Source organism: Ornithorhynchus anatinus, chromosome 4 (genome assembly GCF_004115215.2).
Source record: "Ornithorhynchus anatinus isolate Pmale09 chromosome 4, mOrnAna1.pri.v4, whole genome shotgun sequence".
Taxonomy (NCBI): domain Eukaryota; kingdom Metazoa; phylum Chordata; class Mammalia; order Monotremata; family Ornithorhynchidae; genus Ornithorhynchus; species Ornithorhynchus anatinus.
Window position 1 is genome coordinate 119,986,915 of NC_041731.1, and position 13,658 is coordinate 120,000,572.

At 40.1% G+C, this 13,658-nt stretch overlaps 1 protein-coding gene across 10 annotated transcripts in view; it reads left to right on the forward strand.

Moving 5' to 3' along the window:
• Positions 1–13,658, forward strand: part of PROM1 (prominin 1) — a 143,005-nt gene that overhangs the window by 63,021 nt on the left and 66,326 nt on the right. For 9 of the 10 annotated variants that reach the window (XM_039911665.1, XM_029061883.2, XM_029061880.2 and 6 more), the window contains 2 exons: positions 3,359–3,564; positions 10,262–10,382. In XM_039911665.1, the coding sequence (XP_039767599.1) occupies positions 3,359–3,564; positions 10,262–10,382 (327 nt within the window). 10 annotated transcript variants of the gene reach the window in all.

Below are 13,658 nucleotides of genomic sequence, written 5' to 3' on the forward strand. Positions count from 1 at the left end.
AAAACAAAAAGGTCATCAGCTCATTGCACTTTGAGAGTGGCTCCCTTAGGATTCCAATTTGCCTGTATTCTTTCATCAGTGTGCTCTCTTTTTCTTGATACTTTATAGCTCTTTCCCAAAATGCTACATTATTTGAATTGCTGTAACTTGAATGGTTAACACAAACGTATCTTAGCTATTTGCATTTAATTTTTTTAATCTATTTAACTTGCTTTGTGATGATTAGTTACTCTAATTTAGATCATTTGTTCTCCAACTCTATGGAAGTCATTCCTCCCGTCAGGATCCTCTAAGTCTCTCATGCGTAAATAGTTTGTTGAGAGATTGCAAATACTCATCACCAAGGTGAGCTCTAGCTTTTCATTCCTCTCGGATTTCTTTCGCAAGAGACTATTTCACAGCCCTAGGGGACAGTAGTGGCATGGGAAAGGAATTTGAAACTTAATAAGACACTTGAGCAGGTAAGGATTTTGGTAAAACTAATGGTCCCGACTCTCCACTCTCTATCTTTTGTGTGGGCCCATGAAAAAAAATCTCCTTTAGGCAGCCTAGAGAACTTAAAAATAACTGCTGGAGTTGATTTGCTTCAAGAACAGCGTAACTAATTTAATGCTTTGGCTTCTTCTGTCTTTATTTCTGTGGCTTTAATTTTCTGTTTGGGGGTTGTTTAATGTGTTGTGGTTAATCATTCACGTGATCTTTTTTTTCCACTTTGTGCATGCTGCCTCTGCATTACACACACTCTTCATCTGCTTTGACTTCCACAGCCAGAAAATGTAGTCTTGACTCTTAAGGTAATTGAGCACATCAGATTCACTACAAATTTTGCTTTGATTAAAAACCAAACCAAGAATGGTGACACCTTTTTGCAGGAAGTTTCTCAAATGTTTGTGTGGTGGTGATTGATAGTTGTGCTATTTTATAATGCCTAGAGTATCTGCCATCTCTCCTCCATTTGTAAACATTTGTTCATCTTTAATAGAAAATTTCATTATGTATTTGACTTTGGCAATAATCTTGCCCCTCCAACACTGAGGTTCTTTTTGATAGTGTGCCAGAAAGTCACTGCAGAATTTTGGAAACCATAAGCTTCCTCATTGTTACCTTATAAATTATAACAAGAAATTAACTTGGAAATTTGCTGGCAATGTATTTGACATTGTACTTAAGAAGATGAGAGGGTGAAAATAATGTGTGTTGAGCTGCTTGGGACTGGTTTAAAAATACAGACTTGTGTGGAAAAAAAAAGACTTAAAATTGTTAAAAATTTGATAAGAGATTGCATCATATAATTTAAGAAATGTTTCAGTTTATAGTGTTAAAAATATATCATTGGAATTATGCTTTATTCAATGAAATGTGTTTGGGAATGCTCTTGGGGTAGCCCAGAATTTCATGGACTTGGATCCTGTGCATGGGGATTTACCCAAATTAAAAAAAAGTGGAACACTAGGAACTGGAAGCAGTCAGTGATGCTTAGTGGGCTTTAGAGTATATCACATTATTTACCGCCCATAAAAGAAAACAATTCTATAGAAAAACTCACTTTTTCCGACTGCCCGCTTATTTATATCAGCTTTCACTTCATGTAATTAGAACTCTTGCGCTCTTACTGGATAATGTTGCAGTCTTTTCAGGAGGAGTTGGAACTAAAACAGCCCAGATTTTTGTTTTCCTAATCAGCAATATTTAGCAGCCCCTGTGTTGAGGTCCCCAAAATAGGCACAATGAAGATAAATATAAGGTTATATAAGGTGCGGTCCTTGTCCTCGAAGAACTCATTTGAAGGTGAAAGACAGACAGCCATAAACTGATGAAAATAACTGTTGAAAATTCATCTTAAATATATTTGGATGTTTAATAAATGTCTTCCATTGGCTTTCAAAATGATTTCAGTGTTTAAATAGAAATTAATTGGGAAGAGAAACTATTCTTGGCTGAGCAGAAGCGTTGGTTACTAACTCAGCTCTGAGCTGCAGTCTCTCTTGTCCCTTTTAAAGGCCTGTTCTGAGGCAACATCATGTGTAGGTCACTGGGTGTGAAAAGCTGTTTTGAGATAGCAGTTTCCCATTCCATTTGTGCTTGAAGCATGGCTCTGACCAAGCATGCTGGCTAGTCTGCGAGCATGGCAGAGTGAGATTTTGCTGGCAGGATGATGGAAGGTTTTAAAGAGGGGATGATGTCATTTAACTGGATAAGTAAATGCCACTACTAAATAAATAATGGCTTTTGTTAAGAGCTTACTATGTGCAAAGCACTGTTCTAAGCGCTGGTGGGATACAAGGTGATTAGGTCCTCCCAAGTTTAGTATTGCTTCCAATAAAAGCCATTCTGTACTCCCTGGCATTTAAGTGCTTGCTATGTGCCAGGCACTATACTAAGGGCAGGGGTAGATGCAAGTTTCTCATGTTGGATATAGTCCCCGTTCCACGTGGGGCTCACAGTCTCAATCCCCATTTTACAGGTGAGGTAAATGAGGCACTGACAAGTGAAAAGACTTGCCCTAGGACACACAGCAGACAAGTGGTAGAGCCAGGATTAGAACCCATGACCTTCTGACTGTCAGGCCCATGCTCTATCCACTACACCGTACTGATGATAGTGATAATAGTGTTTGTTAAGCGCTTTACTATACGTCAAGCACTGTTGAAGTGTTGGGAAAAATACAAGATAATCAAGTGAGGCCCAGTTCCCCTCCACACAGGGTTCACAATCTAAGTACCTCCTCCAAATAAGGAAAATACTCAAGCTGTGTAATTTTTGAAAACACCAGCAGTGTGCTAAAGCCACAGTGAACTATCAAATATTTGTTGCCAAGGTCCTGGTCTAAAGTCTTGGTCGTGGCTCATCCGACCTTAGCTGGGGAAGAAGAAGAGGTCGTCATTAATGATCCATCACGCACGCGTGTCATCCCTGGATTTCCTGCATGTGCATCCGAGCTGTTGTCCAAGCAGCAACCTGAAGGGACTCAAAATAGAGTCGCCTCTCACCTGCTCCAAGCTACTTGCCCCAACTTGGACAACTGGGCAGATGCTTAAGAAAGGCTCCAGGATCTGGTATTCTGTTTCCCATTTTTTTCCAGGCAGGTCATTTTGAAAAAGCAACAATCAAAAGGGATTCACATTTTCAATTTCTTTAGGAGCCTGTGCTTAAGTCTTTCTTTTTCCCCTTGCATGGTTTGCTGAACTTAGAAGAGTCTTTTGTTAGGAAAATGTGAACAATACTGAAATCCAAGAGACTTATAGAAAACATCAATATGTGACTTATAAAAGTAAAAAAAATTGACTTGGATGCTGCGACAAACTACAGGTTAACGACATATAGCCGACTAATATCTGCTGTTCTGTTTGAATCACAGGCTGTCTACTATGAAATCGGTTTTATTATTTCTGCTGGCCTGGGATTGCTGTTTATTCTCTTGCTGCCTCTGGTGGGGCTTTGCTTTTGTCTGTGTCGTTGCTGTGACAACTGTGGTGGGGAAATGCACCAGAGACAGAAGAAAAATGGTGACTGTCAGAGGGGCTGCTTTGCAACATCTCTTTTTGTTTCTTCTTTAATAATAAGGCAAGTAAAGTTATGTGCAACATTTATTTTCTTCACCTTACATGGAAAAATGTCCAAGTTTGTTTACCTTTGGATTATTAAAAGGTTCATCATGTTGAAAAATAGATGTGCATGCTTTGATGCTGAATTGATGTATTTGACGCAACTCAGCCAAATCATAACAGTGCCTCCTGCCTCGGACTATCATCTGATGAGGAGCAGCGTGGCTTAGTGGAAAGTGCTCGGGATTGGGAGTCAGAGGCTGTGGGTTCTAATCCCGGCTCTGCCGCTTCTCAGCCGTGTGACCTTGAGCACGTCACTTCACTTCTCTGTGCTTCAGTTACCTCATCTGTAAATTGGGGATTAAGACTGTGACCATCACATGGAACAACCTGCTTACCGTATATTTACCCCAGTGCTTAGAACAATGCTTGGCAAATAGTAAGCACTTAACAAATACCATTATTATTTTCTGATGCCTTTTACTTTCGTAGAAAGCAGTGTTCAGAACACACTTAAAACTCTGCTTTCCCACGCATAATGAAACTCTACCAAGAGAAATTTAATTTGATTCCACTGCAAGTCACCGCAAGAGAAACATGCCAAACTAAAGTCAGTTTTGTAGCCACTTGGAAATTCTATCTGATAACATAGTGTGGGAAGTGAAGGAAGAGTCATGTCATTGGTTGTGATTCCAGAGGAATTTGCAAAGATGGAACACAGTTACCCGATTTGAAACTTGAGCAAATGGGATCATGTCCGTTCACAGTGAACGGTTTTCTGAGATTTAGAATCTCACGTTGGGAAACGCTGCTATAGGATGAAATTTGAGTTCTGCACAATGCTTTTACTCTGGATTTCTAATTGTTAAATGGTAATTATGCTGAAACATGAGAACCACCTTGTTCAAACTTACTTGAACTCAAAACCCTCCTCTGATCTTATCTAATAGCACATTCTAATTCCTTGCACTGGCTGAGATGTTTGAATTCATCAAGGTTTCCATTTTATTTCCTTCTAAGATTTTTGCCATGTGACACGTGGCAAATCTGCCTGGTTTTAAATCGAAACAAGATCTTCCTAACTTGATAATATGCAAGACCAATTAGGTATCCCTGGAATAACCCTTGCTTCATAGTTTGTGGGGGGAAAAATAGAAGCAGAATTTAGCTGCTGCTTGATATTTGAGGCAGATGAGAATTCAGCAAGTGATTGTGTTAGTGGTCCCTGGAGTCCCCAGGTCTGAATGGTGCTTGGAAATGACCAAGAGGCTGAGGCGTTCTTCTGCTGGCAAATAAGTTGTCCACGGTCCCTAGCAACCAACACAGAACCATTTTTGGACACCATTACATGCAAATTCCCCTACAGACCTAGCGTATCGGCTGCCAGATTTGATAAAGAATGATCCCCCTGAAAAATTCCAACTAGGAAGTGAATGTTCTTCAATTTCTTTTTTTGACTAGTTAATGCTTTGAAAATTCTCCCTCTGTAACTTTTTAATGTCACCATTTGCATTTCACTCATTGTCACATTTATTGCATGCTTACTGTGTGCAGAGCAGTGTACTAGTGCTTGGGAGAGTAATAATGGTGGTATTTGTTAAGCGCTTACTATGTGCAGAGCACTGTTCTAAGCGTTGGGGGGATACAAGGTGATCAGGTCATCCCACGTGGGGCTCACAGTTTTAATCCCCATTTTACAGATGAGGGAACTGAGGCACAGAGAAGTTAAGTGACATGCCCAAAGTCACACAGCTGGCAAATGGCGGAGCTGGGATTCGAACTCGTGACCTCTGACTCCCAAGTCCGGGCTCTTTCCACTGAGCCACGCTGCTTCTCTGGTACAATATAACAGACACATTCTCTGCCCACAACAAGTTTACAGTCTAGAGCATTTAGGAGGATTAAACTCTAGGAGATGGGTAATATTTGTATTATGTCTACCTGACTGTAGAGTCACGTATTTAGGGGCAATTACAGATCCATAGATAATTGTGATTCCTTTAATGAAAAGATAATCTATTTTCCATTTTGAACTTTTCTACTTATAGTGTTAGGCACTGGAGTTAGGTACAAGCAAACCAGATTGGGCACAATTTCTGTCCCACATGGGGCTCACAGTCTTAATCCCCATTTTAAAGATGAGGTTACTGAGGCACACAGGGATGAAGGGACTTGCCAAAGGTGATACAACAAATTGCAGAGCTGGGTTTACACCCCCGGTCCTTCTTACTCCCAGCCCATGTTCCATCCACCAAGCAGGGATAGTTATATACTCCATATGTATGTCAGTCTGTGACACTATTTACGTATTTTATATTTGAAATATGCAAATTGTTTAAACCTTAAATCTATAAACAGGTTTGACTTCTTTCAGATAACAAACTTTCCATTTTGACTTGAAACCGAGGATGGCTTTCATCAATCAGATTGAGACTTTCCTTTCATGAGCAAAATGTGACTTGAGTTCATATAATGAATTTATTGGTCTAGTAATTATATTTCCCCAGTCAAAATTACTTGTTTACATTTTGTATTCCAGCTAACAAAAACTCAGAAAGTCCCAAACTGTTTAGATATTTGAGCTCCCTCATTTTCCCTACTCAAGAAACTTAAGAAATGTTCCTTGAGTTCATAAATTAGATTATCAAGTTTATTTTATCCCTCAGGATGAAGCCTGGCCATTATCATTAGGCTTTTGAACATCTACTATTCCTGTGGGTGGGTTCTGAAGTACAGTGCTCGGCACATAGTAAGCACTTAACAAATATCAACGTAATTATCATCATTATTATTATTATTATTATTATTACTGATAGCCATCAGCCATATCTCTTAAAAAGAGGGGATTTTGCTCTCTGTGTGTGTGTGTGTGTGTGTTAGACACTTTGCCTTAGCTGGACACCAAAGAGGCTCATGTCTCATTATTACATTTTTTAATGGTTTTTAAGTACTACGTACCAGGCACTGTAGTAAGCACTGGAGTAGGTACAAGGTAATCAAGCTGAACACAGTCCCTGTTCCATGTAAGGCTCACAATCTTAATCCCCATTTTACAGATGAGGTAACTGAGGCACAGTTGAAATGACTTGCCCAAGGTCACACACTAGACAAGTGGCAGAGCCGGGATTGGAACTCAGGTCCTCTCACTCCCAGGCCCATTTTCTTTCCACTAGGCCATCCTGCTTCTTTTGTCATAATGACAATCCTTTTTAAAAATTTATACTGCCCGCTTCAGAGGGGATCAAAGCCCTTTACTGCGGCCATTAACTTAGTTCAATTCCTTTTTATTCAAAAAAAAGACTATAAAATCAGCATTCGCCTGAAATTAAAATCACAAAAGCTCTGGTTCATCATTTCCTTCAACTACTTGCCTGGGGAAGGGTGTTTCAGGAAGGATTTTTTTTCTGTCATGCTTTCTTTCTGGTTAAGCCCTTCCTAGTTGCAGCTCGGAAGAGGGTATGCATTCCACTGGAATGGTGCTCTTGACATATGTTTATGCAATCTGTCCAGTCATCAGTGGAAGATGGGCTATCGGCCTTACCGGGTAGATTGTTTAAACAGATGTACCTCACTCCAATCTGTTATGGGAAAGGCAAGTATTCCCCCACTTTTTCTCCCTCCCCTGTCTCCTTTAATCAAATACAATACTCAGTAAGGTAACAAAAAGCCAGTCGTTTACTCGGACTTTTCCAAGTTCTTGAGTTGAATCATGTTTCTGTGCCCCCGGGTCAGTTTGTTACATTTGCAGAAGGGAACTTTGAGCAGAGGTGGTTTAGAAAATCAAATGTTCCAGCCCTTATTCCCATTTCAGCAAGTGAGAGATGTATTTTTACAAATTTTACATTGACATTGTCTTTCGGGAATGAAACTGGGAGCCCAACTTTGAATGTGCGATCTCGCGATCGCTTACTCCTGTCCCAAACTGCCTCTCCTTTCACATCTGACAGACCAGTGCTCTCCCTATCTTTAAAGCCCTTCTAAAACTGAAACTCTCATTGACCCACCCTCCACCGCCACTTATGCATTAACTGTGCAGTAGGGTATTCCTCTCCTAAGTATTCATTCAGTCATTCATTCTGCCATATTTATTGAGCGCTTACTGTGTGCAAAGCACCATACTAAGCGCTTGGGAGAGTACAGTATAACGACACACACATTCCTGCCCACAATGAGCTCACAGTCTAGAGGGGGAGACAGACATTAAATAAATGAATAAACAGATACTCAGGAATCTCCCCCTCCTTACCTCAGCCTCAACCTCCCTGTAGCATTTACATACATATCCTTCACCTGAAATTTATTTTAGCATTGGTCTCCCCCCACTAGACTGTAAGTTCCTTGAAGGCAGAGATTGTCTACCAACTCTATTAGACTTCCTCCAGTACTTAGAACAGTGCTAAACACGAAATAAGCATTCGATAAATGCTGTTTCTTGACTGAAACACACAAAATTAAAGACCTCCTCCCTACAGAACAGAGAGGTCATCCTTATCTGGGATGAGTGGTTCATAACGTGTTCTGCTTTGTGTCCGAATGTTAGTTTTGGACACGTTTACCTGGCTTTCTTTAGTCTCAAGGAAAATTTAGGATGCATTCAATCAATCATATTAACTGAACACTTACAGTGTGCAGATCACTGTACTAAGTACTTGGGAGAATACAATATAAGAGTAAGGAGACACGTTACCTGCAAACAAGAAGCTTAGAGTCTAGAGAGGGAGCATTCCCTTCATCTCCCCTTCCCCTATCCATCACCAGTTTGGAAACTAACAGCCAAGGGTCTTGGTACCTTGGGGCAGCTAAAAGAGTTTAGATGGAGAAATGCCACTAGATTATTTTGACAGAATTTTTTTATATTTATTTTGAAAGTGGAATTTAAGTGCTTACTATATACCAGGCACTGAACTGAGTGCTGAAGTAGATACAAGCTAATTAAGTTTGAGCCAGCCCATGTCCCATGAGGGGCTCACAGTCTTAATCCCCATCTTACAGATGAGGTAACAGGCACAGAATTAAGTGACTTGCCCGAGGTCACACAGCAGACATGTGTGAAGCCAGAATTAGAATCCAGGTCCTCGGACTCCCAGGCGTGTGCTCTTTGCATTAGTCCTTCATTTTGGAAATTAGAGCTAACTAAAATGAGAAAAACTGAGCATTTTGATCAAATACTTTACAGGGTCTGACAGAATGAAAACCAAATCGCTTGATTTTTGGCACCTTATGGAGGCCAGTGGATCCTACCTTTATGCTTGCCTTGAGTGTTGGTACCAGCTGGCATTTTCTGATCATACACAAGGGCTATTTTTCAATGGGATTTTGTTGATTTTACACAAATAAATATGGCTCCTCAATTTTATTTGGTACCAAAGTATACAGAAAATGAAGCAAACATTTTGCTCATTTGGTAGCTTGGTAATCATTTTTTGAATTAACTGCACTTTTGCATGCATGGATATGTATGTATCCCTACATAAAATTATGTTATATATTTTAAATATATGTTTTTATAGTGATGTGTATCTCCCCCTCTATACTGCAAACTCATTATGGGAAGGAATGTCTGCTAATTCTGTTGCATTGTACTCTTCCAATTGCTTAGTACAATATTCTTCTGCACATAGTAACTGCTCAATAAATATGATTGATATACTATTTCAGGAGGCAAAAACAATAGAAAATTCAGTGGTGAAAAGCAGGAGTATTGGAATTTATTGAGTGCCCCCTTACGATATAATATCCTAGGCTCTTGGGAAGTACAGAATAAAGAAGGATCACTCTGTGCCCACAGGGAGCTTATTCTAAGAATATTAACTATAATTACATTTGAAATGAAGTTTTAAATGTGATGTGTTGTTCCATCATTTTGAATGGAAGTGAATAGTGAAAATCCCTGGGTTATATTGTACAGTTCCTATTTTGCACTTATTCCCCTATTAAGTCACCCTATTAAGCCATGTATGGATATCCTGACCTACTAGGAATCTAATGTTCTTCTTTTATATTAATACACTAATATTCTTCTTTCATTCATTCAATTGTATTATTGAGCACTTACTGTGTGCAGGACACTGTACTAAGCGCTTATAAAGTACAATTCGGCAACAAATAGAGATGATCCCTACTCAGCAACGGGCTCACAGTGTAAGAGGAGGGAGATAGCAAAACAAAACAAGCAGACAGGCATCAATAGCAGCAAGTAACGCAATTTTATTTGGAAAAAAATTCATAATTTGGACCAAATCAGATGCTCCCTTCAAATGTGGCAAAACCTTACAATTGTTCTTTACTTTTTTAATACCCCAAGCAAAATAGTACTATATAATTAAATTATAAGTAATTCCCCACTGCCATCTGGTGGCTAGATACATTTTTGGCTGAAAGTGAATTCCCCATCTCTTCCCATTTACCATTTTCAGACTAAATATTTGGAAAGATTTATGTGTTAATGCCTTTTCTCCCCACCTACTTGAGACTTTAAATGTGCAATTGCTAACCAATAGTTAAACATACTAAATTCATATGGCTATCCAGGGTTAACTACTTGGTTAACTTCAACTTCCTTCTGCCTTGGATATTTTGTGCGACCAGGTATATTAAAAATCAATGTAACATCAAAATAGAGACTTATTTGTTGTAACCATTTTCTCTTTTGTGTGACTGCACTTTAGACCCAATAAATGTTTAAATTTTTTTTCTCTTTTTTGTGTGTTTTACAGTATTGGCGTACTCTGTGCTTATGCGGCAAATCAACATCTAACGACTCAAGTTCGAGGAGCAAAGAAATTAGTGAATAGCAATTTTAAAGACTTGAGAGTCCTCGTGACTGATACACCAGGGGTAAAAACAAACAAATATACAAAAATTCAATTCTTTATATACTGTGGAGCAGAAAAGCCATGTCAGAAAAGTCAGAAAAGTTGTTTCATTATAATCAGTAGCATCTATTGACTCTTATTTTGTGCAGAGCACTGTACTGAGCACTTGGGAGAGTACAAAAGATTTAGGAGACACGATCCCTGACCTCAAGGAGCTTAAAGTCTATGTTAGGAAAGAGACTTTTGAATAAATTACGTGGTGGGTGGAGCCACAGGATGGATAATGTTCATTTGGAAGTTCTTCTGATAACCATTCAGCATCTTTGTCGTAGTACTATAACAGATTGGCCAGTATTTTCATTCCTGAATCTGTTCAAGGTGATCCTGAGTGACAAAGGAGGCCATATAATAATGTATAGCACACATTTCTTCCTTTATGCTCTTGGATGAGGCTAAGGTGATATAGGCATTTTCTAGTAGATAACCTTTCAAGCCTGCTGAAAATCCATGCTTATTTTCAAGAGCAAGTTATTCATTCATTCATTTATTCAAAATTAATGAGCCTTACTATGTGCAGAGCACTGTACTAAGTGCTTGGAATGTACAGTTCGGCAACAGATAGAGACAATCCCTCCCCAGTAATGGGCTCACAGTCTAAACGGGGGAGACAGACAGCAAAGCAAAGCAGAACAAAACCAGCAGTCTGGCAATTATTCAGGATCTTTGGATTTAGTAAGTTTGGAGGAATATACTGTCTGGCTAAAAATGTGGAGACAATGTAGAGACATGATCTCTGTCCTCGAGGAGCTTACAGTCTAGTGAGTTGCCAGCTTTGTGCAAGAAAATTCCACATCCTGGACCTTTTTGTGTCCTACATAGTGTTTGCGTATATTTACATGGGATCAACATTTCACAGAATCCGCCTTGCATCAGTGGATCTAGCTGATCCACCTGAGAGATTTTATTGTTGATGATGATGATGGTATTTAAGTTCTTACTATGTGCCAAGCACTGTTTTTAGCTCTGGGGTAGATAAGGTGATCAGGTTTCCCACATGGGGCTCACAGTCTTAATCCCCATTTTACAGATGAGGTAACAGAGGCACAGAGAAGTGAAGTGACTTGCCCAAGCTGATACACATAGCTGATATCATAGCTGTCACATAGCTGATCTATGTAATAATTATGATAACTGTGGTATTTGTCAAGGGCTTACTATGTTCTAAGCATTAGGGTAGATAGAATACAAGCATATCATAGTTCCTGTCCTTCATGGGGCTCACAATCTGAAGGGGAAATGCAGAACAGGTATCTTTATCCCCATTTTTATAGAAGAAACTGAGAAGTAAAGAGAGTTGCCCAAGGTCACCCAGCAGCAAATGGTGGTGCCGGAATTCAAACTCAGGACTCCTCCCCATCGTGTTTTCTTTCCAATAGGCCATGCTGCTTCTCTGTCCCAGAAAGGCTGAAGAGCATTAGTTTGTGGTTATTGAGACAGGGTATTTTTTTCCAGAAGATTGCAGTCATGTATAATTAGTGTGGGAGTTTGCCCAAGAAACACATTTTCTGTGGTGGTTAAAACAGGGCAGCTGTGTAGGGTGGGGAATCAGACCTGAGGGTGGAAACTTTTGAAATGTAATTTAAGTGGATACTGTGAAGTCAGTGCCTCAGAGGAAGGGAAGGAGGGATGAGAAGGAAGAGAAAGGAAAGGAAGATCTCGGAAGTGGGAGGCAGTGGTACACATTTCTAAAAACGCTAATTCTGCCACCCAACACATTCAATTGATTAATCAATTCAATGATATTTATTGAGCACCTACTGTTTGCAGAGCAGTGTCAGTCAATCGTATTTATTGAGAGCTTTTATTTTTACAATATAACAAACAGATGCACTCCCACAGTGAGCTGCAAGCTCAGGAAAATACAATAGCAATAAAGAACCAGGCCTCTGCCTTTAAGGCACTTACAATCTAATGGGAGAAGCAATCTCATTTACAGATTGTAAGAGTAGGAATGAAGGAAAAAGATGTAACTGGAAATAGCAGAAGTATGAGTAGATTAATGCATAATCAATCTATCGTATTTTTGGAGAACTTAATGTGTGCAGAGCACTGTACTAAGCGCCTGACAGGGGACACTATGACAGGCACATTCCTTGCCCATAAGGCAAAGATATTTAGCACTAACTAGGTGTGCGGCACAGTACTGAGTGCTGGGAAAATATACACAGGTGAGAGGTAGGCATACCTCCTCACCCTCCAGGGGCTCAGAATCTAAAAATGAGGTGTTAGGCGACCTCATAATGCTTAGTGGGAAAGATGAAATAGTGTAAATGTGTTCTAAACAAAGAACAGAGCCCAGCAAGTCCGGTGGTAAAGGAGACAGATGTGGGGGGTCCTGGGGGGCTGTCACCCAGGCGATTGAGAATTTGGCCACAGTCAAAGCTTCCCAAGGTTCTAATGTCCATTGCTGCTTACGTCCTCGGGGCTCCGGATGCACTGGACATGGGTTCTGACTATGCCCTCATTCCCCCTATTCACTCTCCTTTCTGATAATTAATAATTATGATATTTGTTAAGTGCTTATTACATGCCAGGCACTGTTCTAAGCACTGGGGTAGATACAAGATAATTGGGTTGGACATAGTCCCTGTCCCACATAGGGCTACCACTCTCAATCCCCATTTTACAGATGAAGTACCAGAAGCACAGAGAAGTGACTTGCCCAAGGTCACACAGCGGACAAGTGGGGGAGCCGGGATTAGAACCCATGACCTTCTGACTCCCTGGCCCATCCTCTCTCCACTACACCATGTTCTGTACCTCCTATGCATTTGGATCCATAGAGAAGCAGCATGGCTAAGGGAATAGAGCACAAGCCTGAGAGTCAGAAGGATCTGGGTTCTAATCCCAGTTCTGCCGCATATCTGCTGTGTTTCCTTGGGCAAGTCACTTCATTTCTCTGGGCCTCAGTTCCCTCATCTGTAAAGTGGTGATTAAGGGTGTAAACTCCATGAGGGACAGGGATATGTTCAACCTGATTGACTTGTGTCTACCCCAGTGCTTGGAACAGTGCTTGGCACATAGTAAGTGCTTAGCGAATACCATGATTATTATTATTAGTTATTATTCATGCATTTTAAGCACTTACTTGATATTCTCCCAACCCCACAACACCTATTCACATATCCTTGTACTCTACCATTTCCCCTATCTGTAATTTATTTTATTGTCTGTCTCCCCCTCTAGATTCTCACTCTACACCTCATGGTCGGGAAACCTGTCTTTCAACTAATTCCAC